The sequence below is a fragment of the Phragmites australis genome, chromosome 13 (assembly GCF_958298935.1).
Source record: "Phragmites australis chromosome 13, lpPhrAust1.1, whole genome shotgun sequence".
In the NCBI taxonomy this organism is placed as follows: domain Eukaryota; kingdom Viridiplantae; phylum Streptophyta; class Magnoliopsida; order Poales; family Poaceae; genus Phragmites; species Phragmites australis.
This window is the reverse complement of record NC_084933.1, coordinates 9,843,217-9,860,680: the sequence shown is the minus strand read 5'-3', so window position 1 is coordinate 9,860,680 and position 17,464 is coordinate 9,843,217. Positions and strand designations below refer to the sequence as shown.

The 17,464-nt window shown below is 51.2% G+C and overlaps 1 protein-coding gene across 1 annotated transcript; it reads left to right on the top strand.

Moving 5' to 3' along the window:
- Positions 1–3,669: 3,669 nt before the first annotated feature.
- On the top strand, positions 3,670–7,119 carry LOC133889403 (uncharacterized; the record flags this gene model as incomplete). Its single annotated transcript, XM_062329936.1, has 3 exons — positions 3,670–5,148; positions 5,317–5,530; positions 5,774–7,119. Coding segments are annotated over exons 1-3 (3,039 nt in total), but the record flags the coding sequence as incomplete, so codon positions are not given.
- Between the last annotated feature and the right edge of the window lie 10,345 nt (positions 7,120–17,464).

The following is a 17,464-nucleotide window of genomic DNA, read 5'->3' as shown; positions in this document are numbered from 1 at the left end:
GAGGCTGAAGCCTCAGGGACCGAGCCTTCAGAAGGCGGAGCTCTGGAAGATCGGGGCTTCGGAAGGGGACCGAAACCTCGGAGACCGAACCTTCGGGAGGCTGAGCTCTAGAAGGCCAGGGCTTTGGAAGACGGGAACAGGCTCAACCTTTGGGACGCTGAGCTAATTAAGCCAAGGGGCCGTTGGGGGTCCTTAATAACGACCCCCAACAGTAGCCCCTTGCTGGGGCGGCCAGCGGAGTGGTCGGACCCGCAGTTCCTTCGAAGCAGGGCCCTTGGTGGTCCCTGGCTTGTGGTTGATGACTCGCAGTTCGAGAATCGCTTGGCTTGCCCGGGACGATTTGACCCGGGTGACGGAACATCGTGTTGGATGACATTGGCGACAGGGGGCATTGAATGCGCCTTGGGGAGAGGTGTAGTCTTGCCCTATCTGGCGGAGCGTGGGACGCGTGTCGTCTTGTTGTGGGGGGGGCAGGGGAGTTGGTTTCACTCCCCCATGATTTTGGACTGGCAGGCAAAAGGATGGCGCATGCGCCCACCGCCTGGAGAGGGCAAGTTGCCCCCTATTTGTATTAGGAGGGGAATTGCCCAGAGCAACCCTTTTGCCGACTCCTCATTCTCATCTGCCTCTGTTTTCAGCGCCTCTTGCCTTGCGTGAGTTATTCTTTGATCTCTACTCCTCTCTCTCTCTCTCTCTCTCTCGTAGTTTAGCGCCTTTCGCCATCCTCTTGCGGTTCATATGGCCGACTTGAGTACCCCGAGTGAAGCTGAAACTCGGGCGGCGGGTGAGATGGCCGGAGTAGCCGAGGTGGGGGAGTCTCAGGTGTCATCGGCTTTCCTGTTGTGGATGGGGCCGTCGCCGGTAGTGGAGCTCCGGCGCGCCAGCAAAAGCCACTCCCGGTAAACCACCGCGCTGGGATTGTCTGTCATCCGTGACGAGGAGCTCGACCGGATGGTTAGGGAGGGGAAGATCCCCTCCCGAGACGTCGCTCGGCCTTCGCTGGGCGAGGAGGTCCTGAAGCCTCTGGCCCATGAGGCTGTGGTGTTTGAGGCCTTCTTCGAGGCAGGCCTGGGTTTTCCTTCAGTACCGTTGCTTGAAGAGGTACTTCGCCACTTCTACGTGGAGCTCCCGCAGATCCACGCCAACGCTATTGCCCGCCTGGCCACCTTTGAGTGGGCCACGCGGGCGGAGGAGTGTGAAGGGTGGGAGGATTTCTTTGCGGCCCTCCACTTTGCCACCAGTTGCCAGCCGAAGTTGATCAAGGTCGAGGGGACGAAGAGGCCCCTCAGTTTTGGGAGTATTAACTTCCAGATACGGCCGCAGTATCACGATGCCTTTCCGATGAAGGCCATCAATGGCCGGTTGTATACCAACTGGTTACAGCGGTGGTTCTACTACAGCGTCGGCCCTGCATCGCCCCTTCACTCCACGAACCGGTATATCGCGTATGTTCCGGAGCTAGAGACAGGGATTACGGATGACAAGTTCACCTCGCGGCCGGCCCTTCTCCGGAGGGTCGCCGAGAAGATGAGCATGCGTGACCTCATGGAGGAGTTCACCATGTTGCATGTCCGGCCCCTCCAAACGGGCTGGAACTGCATTTTTGAGCAAGGTGCGGAAGAGTGGCCGAAGGTGTATTCCGGTCCGCCCGTTAGTGCTAGTGAGTTCCCTTTGTAGTTGGGTTCTCGATCTGCCGATATGAGCCGTCTTTTTTTCTTTCAGAGAGCTTCCTCCCACTGGAGCACGCGGCGGAGATCGTGGAGATGATCCTGGGCCCCCTACTATCGCGGAGTGGGAGTAGCAGGTGGCCCTGGCACAGAGTTGGGAGCGGTAGAATCGTGTCTGTTTTTACCTTGGCGTGGGGGCTCCGACATGGTAGGATCCTCCAGAGCCTAAGCCTGCTAGAAAACGAGCGCGTGCGAGACCCCTCGTTAGTACAAGGATGCTGATGAGGACATCGACACCTATATATCAGCCCAGACGCCATCCACTCCAGCCCAGGTGCCATCTCCATCAGCCCAAGTCCACACGCCATCTCCATCAATCCAGGCGCCACCAGCTAGGCCAATGACTCGGGCCCGTGCACGAGAATTAAAGATTGTTTTGGTGCTGAAGAATGAAGGCCCAGAAGCTTAGTTTGACCAACAGAAGGCCTAAAGACTGATGTGGACCAACTTGGGCCAATCTGGCCAAGGCGGCCCAAAGGACGGCGCCCCTAGGGGTGCGTGCCTCTCCCTCTCCTAGCCGGCCCTAGGGGCTGCGCCCCCTCTTTTCCACCCTATAAAACCAGGGGCTGCGCCCCCTATTTTACTTGAGTTTTGTTTAATTGATAGCCTAGCTACAATCCGTCCTTCGACGTGAATTCAGAACTCCACCTTCGTGCAATACATCAGATTGCTCGCCTCTAATTCTTGCTCGTTCTTCGATTGCTTGCAAGAATTGATCCTCGTGATCAGGTTGATCTTGTTTACCGCAAGGTTAATATCCATCGGAAGTTGGTTCAGCGATTGCATTGGCGCTTCGGGCTTGCTCGTCGTAGTCGGATCGTGAGGGTCGACGTCCACTAATCGAAATTATCATCACTCGCCGAAAGATCGGGCACTCTACACCTATCAAGTGGTATCAGATTCCAGGTTTTCTCGGTGAGTTTATCGTGTGTTTTTCGTTCATCCTAGTCCACATAAACCAAAAAAAAAAAAAAATTTAGGTTAGATCTTTGTCCCAGCACCCTTTGCGCCTTGCACTTTCTTTCAATAATCTGCATTGTTGAGTTTTTTTGTGCTTACGCGTTCAATTGTTGCTGGTTACTCATGTCTTTCTCTCCATCTGTTCTAGCCGCCCCAATCTTCCCTGCCGTGTGCGCCACGGTCTCTTCACGCGCGCAAAAGTCCAGCTCGTTTTGGCTACCGCGCGCGAGAGTCCTGTTCGGTTCCGTTTGCCGCGCCACGCGATCCGGCCGTTTCCTACCCGGTCGCGCCGCGTCTTTTGCTCGTCCAGATCCGCCGCGACAAGCACAAACCAGCTCAAATTTTGACCCTACTCTAGAGAGAGAGAGAGAGAGAGAGTATCTTTTAATTACCGTTTTACCCCTGCCTCTACAAAAAAAAAAGTGTGTGTCATCAATTGCTCTTTTGAGGTCTCTTTGTTCATATATTCAGATTTTACGTTCCCCTGAAGAAGAGAAAAAAAAAGAAAAAAAAAAGAAAAGAAAAAGGGGTTGTTTATCTTGACCGATTACCACTCCGTTTTGCTCGTTGGTTTGTTGGAAAGATCGCACTCGCCTTGGTTTCAGGCGCGTCTGGCAATCGGCTATCAGTTTTCCACCGGCGGTTCCTACACCTTTTACTAGCCTTTCGCACTTGTGCCGGCAGCATCTGTTCGTGTTTAGCACTATTATTCAACTTTGCAGTTATTGTTTGAATTGTGCTAACCCTTGGATTGAGTGCAGCCTCCTAGCTCCACAAATTTTCTACTACGAGCAGGTTTTTGTTTCACCACGCAATCGCTCCTCCAATCTTCCACCGGTTTTACCTGTGGTTGCAGTTCACGCTTGCGTGCTTGATAAGAACGGGTAAGAGTTGATAACAGCTTTCTGATTGAGCTTTTTCATCCATTACTCACCTCTCGTCGTAGGATCTTTTTTTTGTGGTTGTTTTTGTTGGTGTTTCGATGACAGAAAAAGGCTCGCAGTCGGAGGAGCTCTCCCTCCAGGATGTCCAGGCGCAGGTTGATGGGCTCAAAAACGACATGAAGACGATGCACGAGAGATTTGATTCTACGATCACTTCGTCGAATGCGCGTTTTGATCAGCTCGACCTCGCTGATACAGCTGCCCACACCACGCTCGAGTCGATCACGACTCGTCTTGAGGCCATGACGACACAGCTTCGGACCATGTCGACACAGCTCACGGAGTTGCAAAATGCACGTGACTACGGCGCCGACACCGAGCTAGATGAAGACAATCGTCGTGGTCATGCTCGTAGGGTACGTGTTCCTATTAATGATTCTTTTGCCAAAATAAAATTTAAGATTCCTACTTTTACTGGCAAATATGATCCGGCTGCTTATCTTGATTGGGAATTAGAAGTTGAACAAAAATTTGCCTGCCATGATATTCCTGCTAATTTACAAGTTAAGGCTGCTATTAGTGAATTTACTGAATTTGCTTTAATTTGGTGGCGTGAGTATAGACAAAAATATCCTGCTAATATTCCAGCCACTTGGACGGCATTAAAAGCTGCTATGCGTCATCGTTTTGTGCCGTCATATTTTGCTAGAGATTTGCTTAATCAAATGCAGCGTTTTCAACAAGGTTCGCTTTCCGTAGAGGATTATTATCAAGCTTTGCAAAAGGGTATGATTCGCTGTGGTTTAGTTGAACAGGATGATGCTGCTATGGCTCGTTTTAGAGGTGGTTTAAACCGTGAAATTCAGGACATTCTTGATTATAAGGATTATGATGACATGACCACCTTATTTGAATATGCTTGTAAAGCTGAACGCGAAGTGCAGGGACGGCGATCTTCGACACGCACTAATCATTTTGCAGGTTCGAGCAAGGCTCCTACACCAGCCCCACGGTCGACGCCCCCTACTTCCTCTTCCACCCCGCGCGAGTCGACCTCTTCATCGACCGCACCTTCGCGCGACTCGTCGGCCAAGCCGACCGCGCCTCCGGCCAAGCCCGCGCCGTCATCTGGACGTGCTCGCGATATTCAGTGTCATCGTTGCAAAGGGTTTGGTCATGTAATTCGAGATTGCCCCAACAAACGGACCATGCTGATTCGTGACGACGGTGAGTATTCTTCCGCTAGTGATTCTGAGGATGTTCAACATTCTATGCTTGCTACTGACCATGCAGATAATACGGAGCTTCATGTCGACTCTAGTGCCGCCGACAGGTATGCAAATCTTGTTGTGCAGCGTGTTCTTAGTACACAGGTCGTTCAGGACGAAAAGAATCAGCGCCACAACATTTTTCATATCAAAGGCGTCGTGCAAGAACGAGCGGTCCGTATAATCATCGATGGTGGCAGTTGCAACAATTTGGCTAGTACGACCTTGGTGGAGCAGTTGTCATTGCCAACAAGGAAGCATCCACATCCTTATCATGTTCAGTGGCTTAATGATGGCGGCAAAATAAAGGTAACGCGCTCGGTACGTGTTCCTTTTTCTCTTGGCGCCTATTCTGATTTTGTGGATTGTGATGTTGTTCCAATGGAAGCATGTTCTTTGTTGCTTGGCCGTCCTTGGCAATATGATGTTGATAGTGTTCATCATGGTCGTTCCAATTATTATTCCTTCATGTTTAAGGGTCAGAAAATTGTTATTCATCCTATGACACCTGAACAAGTTCTAAAAGATGATATTGCTAGAGCGGCAAAAGCTGCAAAATTGATTAAATCACCTCCTGTTGCACCTGTTCAACCTGAGATTAAATTGCATAACCCTATCTTGCTTGCTACACGTGCTGATTTTGATGAATTACATGATGCTAATTTGCCTTGTTATGCGCTCGTTTGCTCTCGTATGCTTGTTTCACTAGATGAGGCGCCTACATTGCATATTCCTCCTGCTGTTGCTAACCTTTTGCAGGAATATAAAGATGTCTTTCCCGCTGAATTGCCACCGGGTCTTCCTCCTATTCGTGGCATAGAACATCAAATTGATTTAATTCCAGGCGCACAGCTTCCTAATCGCGCTCCGTACCGCACAAATCCTGAAGAGACGAAAGAAATTCAGCGTCAAGTCTAAGCGTTGCTTGACAAAGGTTACATTCGTGAGTCTCTTAGTCCTTGTTCGGTTCCTGTTTTGCTTGTTCCTAAGAAAGATGGTTCATGGCGTATGTGTGTCGATTGTCGTGCAATTAACAATATTACAATTCGTTATCGATATCCTATACCACGCCTTGATGATATGCTTGATGAACTTAGTGGTGCCACAATTTTCTCTAAGGTTGATTTGCGTAGTGGTTACCATCAGATTAGAATGAAACTAGGAGATGAATGGAAAACGGCATTTAAAACAAAATTTGGCTTGTATGAATGGTTGGTTATGCCGTTTGGTTTGTCTAATGCTCCTAGCACTTTTATGCGCTTAATGAATGAAGTTCTTAGGCCTTTCATTGGAATATTTGTTGTTGTTTATTTTGATGATATTCTTATATACAGCAAATCCATGAATGAGCATTTAGATCATTTGCGTGCTGTTTTTGATGCTTTGCGTGCTACTCACTTGTTTGGTAACATGGAAAAATGCACTTTTTGCACGCAACGTGTTTCGTTTCTTGGCTATGTTGTCACTTCACAGGGAATTGAGGTAGATGGCAGCAAGGTGGACGCCATTCAAAGTTGGCCTCAACCGACGACGGTTACACAGGTTCGCAGTTTTCTTGGTCTTGCAGGTTTCTATCGTCGTTTTGTGAAAGATTTTAGCACCATCGCTGCACCGTTGCACGAATTGACCAAGAAGGGTGCGCCATTTGAGTGGGGCGCACCACAGGATGAAGCCTTCAACACTTTAAAGGAACGGTTAACTCATGCTCCTCTCTTGCAATTGCCTAATTTTGATAAAGTGTTTGAATTGGAATGTGATGCTAGTGGAATTGGGTTAGGTGCTGTTTTATTACAAGATCATAAACCCATTGCATATTTTAGTGAGAAGTTAAGTGGTGCTGCTCTTAATTATTCTACTTATGATAAAGAACTTTATGCTTTAGTGCGAACTTTGCAAACATGGCAGCATTATCTATGGCCTCGCGAGTTTATTATTCATTCTGATCATGAAGCTTTGAAACATATTCGAACCCAAACTAATCTGAACCGTCGTCATGCTAAGTGGGTCGAATTCATTGAGTCTTTTCCGTACATCATCAAACATAAAAACGGGAAGGAAAATGTGATTGCTGATGCTTTGTCTCGTCGTTATACGATGCTGTCCCAATTAGACTTTAAAATCTTTGGTTTGCAAACTTTGAAAGATCAATATGTTAATGATGCTGATTTTCATGACATTGTTTTACACTGTAAAGATGGCAAACCTTGGGGCAAATTTCATATGCAGGATGGGTTCCTGTTTCGTGCTAACAAGCTGTGTATTCCAGCTAGCTCGGTTCGTCTTTTGTTGTTGTAGGAGGCGCATGGAGGTGGTCTGATGGGTCACTTCGGCGTTTTCAAAACACACGAGGTGTTGTCCGACCACTTCTTTTGGCCACGGATGCGCCGTGATGTTGAGCGCCTTGTTGCACGTTGCACTACATGTCAGAAAGCTAAGTCTCGTTTGGGTAATCATGGTTTGTATATGCCCTTGCCTGTTCCCTCTTCACCTTGGCATGATATTTCGATGGATTTTGTTTTGGGATTGCCTCGCACTAAGAAGGGGAGGGACAGTATTTTTGTGGTCGTTGATAGATTCTCTAAAATGGCTCACTTTATACCTTGTCATAAAACTGATGATGCCTCAAATGTTGCTGAATTGTTCTTTAGAGAGATTGTTAGATTGCATGGAATTCCTAAAACAATTGTCTCTGATCGTGATGCTAAATTTCTTAGTCACTTTTGGCGTTTTCTTTGGAATAAATTGGGAACTAAACTGCTGTTTAGTACTACTTGTCATCCTCAAACTGATGGGCAAACTGAGGTAGTAAATAGAACTTTGTCTGCTATGCTTAGAGCTGTTCTAGATAAAAATTTGAGATGTTGGGAAGATTGTTTACCTCATGTTGAATTTGCTTATAATCGTGCTACACATTCTGCCACTAAGATGTGTCCTTTTGAGGTTGTTTATGGCTATATTCCTAGGGCGCCTATTGATTTGTTTGTTATTGATGTTGAAGATGAACCACATGTTGATGCTCTTGCTCATATTGATCACATGAAACAATTGCATAAAGAAACACAACAAAACATTGCTGTTGCTAATAAAAAGTATCAAGTTGCTGGTAGTAAAGGTCGAAAACATGTTTCTTTTGAACCTGGTGATTTGGTTTGGTTGCATTTGCGTAAAGATAGATTTCCTACTTTGCGTCGTTCGAAATTGATGCCTCGTGCTGCTGGTCCTTTTAAAGTGCTAACCAAAATTAATGATAATGCTTATGTTCTTGATCTGCTCATGGAGTTTGGTGTTTCCACTAGTTTTAATGTTGCAGATTTGAAACCATATTTGGGCGAGGATGATGAATTGCCGTCGAGGACGACTTCACTTCAAGAAGGGGAGGATGATGAGGACATCGACACCTATATATCAGCCCAGACGCCATCCACTCCAGCCCAGGTGCCATCTCCATCAGCCCAAGTCCACACGCCATCTCCATCAATCCAGGCGCCACCAGCTAGGCCAATGACTCGGGCCCGTGCACGAGAATTAAAGATTGTTTTGGTGCTGAAGAATGAAGGCCCAGAAGCTCAGTTTGACCAACAGAAGGCCTAAAGACTGATGTGGACCAACTTGGGCCAATCTGGCCAAGGCGGCCCAAAGGACGGCGCCCCTAGGGGTGCGTGCCTCTCCCTCTCCTAGCCGGCCCTAGGGGCTGCGCCCCCTCTTTTCCACCCTATAAAACCAGGGGCTGCGCCCCCTATTTTACTTGAGTTTTGTTTAATTGATAGCCTAGCTACAATCCGTCCTTCGACGTGAATTCAGAACTCCACCTTCGTGCAATACATCAGATTGCTCGCCTCTAATTCTTGCTCGTTCTTCGATTGCTTGCAAGAATTGATCCTCGTGATCAGGTTGATCTTGTTTACCGCAAGGTTAATATCCATCGGAAGTTGGTTCAGCGATTGCATTGGCGCTTCGGGCTTGCTCGTCGTAGTCGGATCGTGAGGGTCGACGTCCACTAATCGAAATTATCATCACTCGCCGAAAGATCGGGCACTCTACACCTATCAGATGCTCCAGGCCCAGCGGCCCTCAGCATCTGGATGCTTGCATACTGGTTCGATGTTCGAGTCGTCGGAGGCGCCCCTAGTTCGCAAGAAGAGCCTAAGGCGGATTGTGAGTGTGAGCGATTAGTCCGAAGGCGAGGGCCAGGGTGGCGGCGATGGCCAGGGGAAGGACCGGGCCTCCCCGGATATTGCGGGTCATGGCTAGAGCCAACGGCGAGGCATGGACTTCGACTTCGGTCTTGTTGACTCGGATGCTAAGGATGCTATGGGTCCTCTTGTAAGAGGTTCAGGGGAACCAAGTGTGGTTTCCTTTGTTAGTCATACCCTTTTGGTCGTGCGCTGGGACCTTAATTCGTATTTTTTTTGTAGTGACCTTCAAGGTGGATGCGACCTTGACCCCACCCCTTGGGGCCTCGGAGGCCCAGCGGAGATCGCGGACTCCTCCGGAGGGGTCTCCGAGGGCCGTCTTGGTGGCCCGCCCGCTGCGGCTGGTGCTTGAGGCACCGTGGCCTTGGGATCCTGACCCCAGACGACTTCGCGCTGCCCCCGGATGTGTCAAGGCCTTTCGCTGCGGCCTCCTCTCTACTTCGGGGTGGGGAGGTCGAGAAAGCGTTGGCCTAGTGTCCCCAGGAGGAGCTAGAGGCGCGATTGGCGGTAGCGGCCCTTTAGGTTGGTAGTGTTAGTTATGATCGCCGAGTCCGGTGTTGGGTCCTGAGTAGCTTATCTTGTCTTTTTTCATCTTTTTGTGGTGCATTGCAACAAGTAATTTTGACGAGGGTGCTGATGATGAGGACATCACTCCTTCGGTTACACGCACCACAATATTCCTCCTCCCACTACTGTAATTCAAGGTCCTTTGACAAGAGCTCGTGCACGAGAACTTAATTATGAGGTGAACTCGTTCCTCGCTGTCCATACAAATGTTTCTAAGGATTGGATGCTACTAACTTATTGCGATGATTTTATTATCCTTAGGAACCGGAGAGAAGATCCATATAAGCACAAGTGTAACCGGAGGGCTACCGCGCATAAATCCAGTTCTGTCCCCAAGATCAATTCGGAATCGAAATTACAGACAGCACCAAATTCAAACGACCATAACTCTTGATTCCGAAAGGTGGTCGAGGCCCATGAGTACTTGTTGGAAAGGTCGCGGAGTCTACTTTCATACGGATCCAACCTCATCTCCAAATACATTCTCTGATGTCCGGAATTGGCAAAACAAGTCACATCACTCTTCCCGTCCGAATCAGTTTGGGCCTTGGGCCTTGTAATTGAGTTGTATTCGAGCTCCATCAGTTGTGGTCAAATCCTTTCTCCTCTTAGCTTATAAATAGATAGCCACCCCTCTTCTAGGGTTTGGATTTTGCTTAGATTACAACTAGACAATTTGTCAATTTTTCGCCGTTCATCGGTTTGTGTAACCTCAACTCGTGTGTTTCATCTTTATTAGCAATTCAGATTGCATCTTCCTTGTTCTTGTGAGTTGCTTCGATTGCTTGCAGGAACAATAACCCTCGTGGTAAGGTCAATCGTGTGCAAGCGTGGTTGCTAACGACAGTCGTGCGGGTGTAACGAATTGCGAGGTGACAATCTGCGGGTTGAAAGCCTCCAAGCGTCAACGTCCTCACGACGAAATCAATCGAACCTATCAGAAGATCGGGCCACTGTTCTCATCACGCTGGGAGGTGGCGGGCGCCAGGCTTTGGAAGAGGCGCAAAAATGGGCGGTGTCCGCGGAGGGCCGTCTTCATGAGGAGATGGTGTTTGCTGAGCGTGCGGAGGCTGAGACTCGGAAGGCTGCCGAAGACCTCCAGGAGGCGAAGGAGGTTGCCGATGCGGCCAACGCGGCCCGTGTGTCCGTCGAGGGTGATGCTGATACCCTTCGGGCGGCGGTGGTAAATATGCGGCGAGAGCTGGAGGAGGTTCGGGCATCAGAGGGGGCACTGCGTTCGGAGTGCCAGCAGTTAATGACGCTAGCGTCGGAGATGGCCCGGATAACCTCTGATGCCTTGAGCGGCCAAGGGGCCCGATGTCCGCCACTACCCTCCGACTCGGAGGCGTCGGTCATGCCACTTTTCTGGCTTCGGTCTACCATGAAGGTTATGGTTAGGGACACGGAGGCATATGCGAGGTCCAACGCTCGCATGGCTGCTGCACTTCAGCTGACCCTGCTGTACCAGGCGGGGGTTAGTCCCTTCGAAGTACTAGAGCGGCAGGTGCCGGACTCTGTGGTCGAGGCCTTCCAGCCAGAGGCACCTCCGATGGAGATTGGCGCAGCCTTGGAGAGCTTTCGTCGCGGCGTATGGGCGAAACATGGCCGGAACGTGACATTGCGCTTCATGGCCGGTCAGGGGGCTCCGGGTGCCTCGGGGGTCCTTCACCCGAGTTCTTCATTGGGAGGTCTAGTGCTTCACTCAGAGTCTACAGGTGTTTCGCGGCCCTCTAGGGGAGCTTTGTCTGGCGTTGATGCCCCTCCAGAGCCAAGCGTGGATGCCCAGAGGTGTAGCTCTATCACGGCTGTCTTTGTTTTCTTTTCTTTCCCCAAGAGGGGGGCTGAGTTCTAATATGTTGACCGCCTCCTTCTGCTTTATGTATATAACCTTTCCTTTATTTGATGGAAACTGCGCCTGTCTTCCTATGTTTTACCTATGTTGTTTCTACGATGTTTGAGCCTTTGAGTTTTAACCAGAGTCTACTCTGCGTGTATAGGTACGGCGGCCCGAGGCAGGAGGAGGCCTCATATGTACCTTGGATAGTGCCTCCGGGGAGGGATCGAGTGCGTCTGGTGCGTTGGGGGCTGCTCCATTCATTCATCGGCGGAGTCGCTTTGTTATGCCCTGCGATTCTGGTGAGCGCATTGACCCGCAGGTGACTGCCAACATTTTGGTTAAGGTCGAGCCGGAGGATCACCCGGTGTCCGCTTCGGATGTATGCTTTACCGCAAGAGATGACTAGCGTGCGGCCCAAACGGCCCGGGAGGTTGCCAGCTCACGCTTCTTAGGGCACTTCGTCCTTCCCCGGGGTTCTGACGGAAGGGTGCCTTCAAAAATTCTTGAGTCTACCTTGGGTGAGGTGAAGGTGGAGGAGGCACAGGTCGCGGAGGCCTCGTTAGCGGGGTAGGGGGAGGAGTGGACTTCTCGTCCTTCGATTCGTATCGCTTCCCGGTGGATTTTTTGTCTTCCTGGGGTCGAGTCGTTGTTTCGGGCAGCAGCCCCTTTGGTGGAGAGGGCTCGCATCGGCCACCCGTGCACAGTTGTCGTGGATGACTTTCCAGGTCCCGTGGTGTGTCTGGGAGGCATGGCGGTCGGACACCCTCGTCTTCCCGTAGTGGTACAGGGGTGCGTAGTAGGCTAGCCAGTTTGCTGGGCATAGATTCGATGTACAACGGTTAACTATATAAAAAGACTTTTGTATTTTCTTTTTCCTCTCTCTTTTTGATGATTGATTGCGCCGACGTTTCGCCTGTGCCCCTTGTCCCAGCCCCTTTGCATCCTGTGGTTGTCTGGCGGCCACGGGGTGCGAGACTTCGAGGGGCATCGAAAGGGTCGGGTGATAGACTCAGTTTTGTTGGTGTTTTTATCCCCTCGCCATGCCTAGGGAGGCCTGGCCTTAGAAATAACGAGGGGTGTTATGCCTGTCCGATATGAAGGCACTGCCTTCAAGATGTTGGAGCAGTCTTTTCCTATCCGACATTTTAGGTTTGCTAGGTCTAAATGACGGATGGAATGCCTGTCCAACACGAAGGCTTATGCCTTTAAGATGCTGGAGCGATCTTTGCCTATCCGCCACGTATGTTAGCTATACCTTAAAGATGGCAGACGGAGTGCCTGTCCAGCACGGAGGCTTATGCCTTCAAGATGCTGGAGTGGACTTTGCCTATTCGCCACATAGGTTAGTGAGACCTTAAAGATGGCAGACGGAATGCCTGTCCAGCACGGAGGCTTATGCCTTCAAGATGCTGGAGCGGTCTTTGCCTATCCGCCACGTAGGTTGGCGAGACCCTAAAGATGGCGGACGGAATGCTTGTCCAGCATGGAGGCTTATGCCTCCGAGATGCTATTTTTTTAGGAATGTTGGGGTTCTTTATACATAATACTTGCGGAGGGTCTCTGCGTTCCAACTGTGTTTGCGGGGGGTGCCCTCTGCATCGGCCAGTCGGTAGGAGCCAGATCTGTTAGACTCGAGGACTAGGTACGGGCCTTCCCATTTATTGCATAGCTTTCCCGGGTTTAGGGCGCGTCGAAGCGCGAGTTCGCCAGGTTCGAAGTTTCGCGGCGCAACCCTTGGATAGTACCAAGCCTTAGTTTTCTGAATGTAGTGATCTAGGTTTTGAATGGCGTGGAGCCGCGTGCCCTCGGTAAGGTCGAGGGAGAGCTCCCTTTCTCCGTCAGTTTGTGGGAGTTGTACCCTGAGTAAGCAGGCCTTGACCTCGGAGGCGGAAGGGTGTGAACCTGATGGTCCACGTGATAGTGGTGCGAAGGGACCATAAAACCTTGGGTAATTCGTCGACCCATAGGCCTCGAGCTAAGCCGACGAGGTACCGATTTAGACCAGAGAGGATGTTGTTGTTGGCCCTTTCGACAGCTCCATTGGATTGAGGGTGTCGAACTGCTGCGAAGCATAATTCGATGCCAAGGTCGTCGGTGAATTGTCTAAAGGGCCCGAAGTCGAATTGTGTGCCATTGTCCACCGTGAGCTATTGTGGGATGCCAAAGTGACATATTAGGTTCTTCCAAAAGAATTTCTGGACATTTTTTGATGTGATCGTAATGAGCGGTTCGGCCTCGACCCATTTGGAAAAATGTTCTAATGAGACCACTGCGTACTGGAGGTTTCCTTTGGCACGGGGAAATGGACCGATGAGGTCCATACCCCAACGAGCCAGGGGCCAGACAGGGGTGATTGGTTGCAAAGGTGTTGGAGTTCGGTGGCTTCGTCGTCCAATCCATTGGCATCCTTGGCAGGTGCGGACAAGTTCTTCCACGTCGGACATGATCGTAGGCCAATGGAGCCCTTGGCGAAGTGCCTTATCGGCCAGAGCCCGAGGTGCTAGATGACTGTCGCATAGGCCTTCGTGTATTTCTCTGAGGAGGGTGGCTCCTTCTTGTTTAGTGATGCATCGAAGGAGGGGGGCATAGACACCTGTCTTATAAAGGGTGTTGTTTATGAGGTGGTAGCCCCTGGCATGATGTTGGATGCGGTGGAGTGCAATTGGGCCGTCCGGTTCTGCTGTTCCTCTTAGGAATGATAGGAGGGAGGCCTTCCAGTCCGCAGTTTAGATGGGGAGGATGGCGACGGCTGTTTCGTCAAGGGTTTTGGCGGTCGGATGGTGCAGGGTCTCGAGGAAGGTGCCTATTGGTGGGTTTTTGCCAGTGGCTGCAGCTTTTGCTAAAGTGTCTGCCTGATTGTTGTCCGCCCATGGTATGCTTCATATGGATACACCGCGGAAGTGTGCCTCAGTTTTGCGAATGACCTCGAGGTATGCTACCATGTCTGGATGGCGGACTTGGAAGTCCTTGTTGATGTGTCCAGTGACGATCTGAGAGTCGGTTCGGATGATGACTCTGGCTGCTCCTAAGGCTCGGGCCTTTCGGAGACCTAAGAGGACGACCTCGTATTCAGCTATGTTGTTGGTCGTCTTGAAATCTAGGTGAGCGACGTATTGGACCTGCTGGCCTGTGGGGCAGATGAAGACCGCGCTAGCTCTGACGCCCGTGAAGCAGTATGCTCCGTCGGTGTAGATGGTCCAGATGTCTTGGGTCAGCGTGGTGTTGGGTTCGGTTGTTGCCGGGGTCCATTTGGCGATGAAGTCTGCCAAGATTTGGGATTTTATGGTGGTGCGGACTACAAACCTTATGACGAAGGGGGCTAACTCTATTGCCCACTTGCTGATGCATCCCGTTGTCTCCCGGCTGCGAAACATGTCGCCCAACGGGTACGAGGTTGGGACAGTGATGTCGTAGGCAAGGAAGTGGTGTCGGAGCTTGCGCAAAGCCATCAGCAGGGTATATGCTATTTTTGAGCACAGTGTAACGTGCCTTGGCTCCGGCTAAGGCCTCTAAGATGTAGTATGGTGGCCACCACTTTTTTCCTCTCGTACCAGGGCGGCACTGACGGCGGATGCGGAGACGGATAGGTACAGGACCAGTCCTTCACCGGGGAGGGGCATCGCGAGGTTTTCGAGGTGGGAAAGGTGTGCTTTAGGGCCTCGAATGCTGCCTGGCAATCTGGTGTCCAGCTAAGCGGCTCGGAGCCCTTTAGCGTTTTAAAGAAAGGGAGGTTGTGCTCAGCGGATTTCGCAAGGAAGCGACTGAGGGCTGCGAGGCGGCCGGCCAGGCACTGTACTTCTTTAGGATTGGTGGGGGGCGACATATCTGTGATAGCACGAATCTTGCCCGGGTTGGCCTCGATGCCTCTTCGAGAGGCAAGATATCCTAGCATTTTTCCACCTCTAGCGCCAAATACGCATTTTTCTGGGTTTATCCGCACGCCAGCGGGTCAGAGGCTATTGAATGTTTCTTGTAGGTCGGCAACGTGGGTGGCTTCTGGTTGGCTTTTTATCATGATATCGTCTACGTAGGCCTCGACGTTGCGGCCTAACTGTTGTTGCAGCACCATGTGTACTAGGCGAGAGAACGTGACCCCGATGTTTCGAAGACCAAAGGGCATCCGGACGTAGCAGTATACTCCGAAGGGGGTAATAAAGCTGGTCTTGTTTTCATCCTCCGTTGCCATCCACACTTGGCGGTATCCGAAGTAGGCGTCGAGGAAGCTTAGCATTTCGTAGCTGGCGGTAGAATCCACCAGCTGGTTGATGCGGGGGAGAGGGTACGGATCCTGGGGGCATACTTTGTTTAATGACGTGAAATCGATGCACATACACCATTTTCCGGTATGTTTTTTTACCAGGACGGTGTTGGAAAGTCAATCGGAGTGGATAACCTCCCGGATAACATCGGCTTTCAGCAGCTTCTGGACTTCTTCTTTTGCGGCTTCTGCCTGCTCCGGGGAGAGCTTGCGGAGCCCCTGGTGTACGAGCCTTGCCTTCGGGTCGACCTGGAGCAAGTGCTCGATGATGCTGCGGTTGACTCCTTGGAGGTCCTATGAGGACCATGCAAAGATGTCGAGGTTACTCTGTAAGACGGCCAGAAGTTGGGTTTCTTGCCTAGAGGTGAGGTCTGCCCCTATTTGGAAGGTCCGATCGGGTTGGTCTTGGTGTATGGGGACTAGCTTTATGTCCCCTTCTGGTTGTGGCCTTGGGGGGCAGCGGTGCCCTGGTTGCGTCGACGGAGGATCTTTTGAGTCCTCCCATGTCATAGTGTGGATATGGCGACTGGGGAGTGGAGCGGGGTGCCCATACTCGATGCGATGCGTCTAGCCAGGTCTTGGTTGCCGTGGATGGTTATTAGCCCCTGGGGTTCGGGTATTTTCAGGCAGAGGTAATTGTGATGGGTACAACTCCGAATCTGTTCAGGGTCCCCCGTCCTAGGATGGCATTGTAGGCGTATGGTACGTCCATGACGTCGAAGGTGATAACCTCGGATCATGATGAAGAGCCCTCATCGAAGATGGGGAGTTCTATCTATCCTAAGGCGTTGAGGGGGTTTCCATTGAATCCCTGGAGGGGTCTGCTACTTGGTGAGAGCCGGCTTTGCGGAATTTGGAGCTAGTCGAAGGCATGCATGAACAGGAGGTCCATCGAGCTGCCTCCGTCAACCAGTATTCTTCGGACCTCGACTTCGACGATATTGGCTGAGAGGACCAGGGCATCGGAGTGGGGAAATTTTACCCCTTCGGAGTCGTCGATGGTGAATGTTACAAGGGCGTCGGCCCAGTCAGAGGCCTATCGGTGGATGCTAGTTGCTCTGATGTGGTGCACCCCACGGGCATAGTCTCGCCGCTGTCGTTTCGAAGTGCCTCCGGAGCTCCCTCTGCCGGTAATGGCAAGGACGATCCGTTTTCCCCGCACTCCTTCGTCACCGTGCGGTTCTAGGGATGACTGGGGTGGTGAAGGTAGGGCTAGCTGCGGAGGATTTTGTAGGGCCAGGTGGTCTACCTGTCGGTTGGCCGATGGCCTGTGATCTTCGGACTGCCCCTTGGGGGCCCCACCATTGAGGGCCGCCTGCCTCCCGAGGTATTTCTCTCAGAAGGTGATGAGGGTTCGGCAGTTACTGGTATTGTGCCCTTGTCCCGCGCCGTGTAGAGTGCACTAGGATTCTTCTTCGGAACGTGGGTTTGGGGCGTGGCTTCGCTCTGGGAGGCCTCCAAAGCATCTTCGGCCGCGTCCCCTGGAGTGGTTTTGGTTCGGTGCCTCGCGGCTTGGGCTGATATAGTTGACGTTTCGATGTTGCTGCTGCCGCCCTCTTTGGGACCCGGCGGTAAGGGCCTCCTCTAAGCTCCTTTTGATGGGGGAGCCGGGGCGTGTGATGATCCAGCCTGCGAGTGTGGTCCCTCGGTGTTGGTATGAGAAGCTTCGCCAGCTTGTGAGCACCTCCGACGGAGCTTTTCTTCCTTTGCCCGTGCATATTCCTCAATCTTGCTCATGAGGATTTCTACCGTACGTATTGGTCGCCGGTT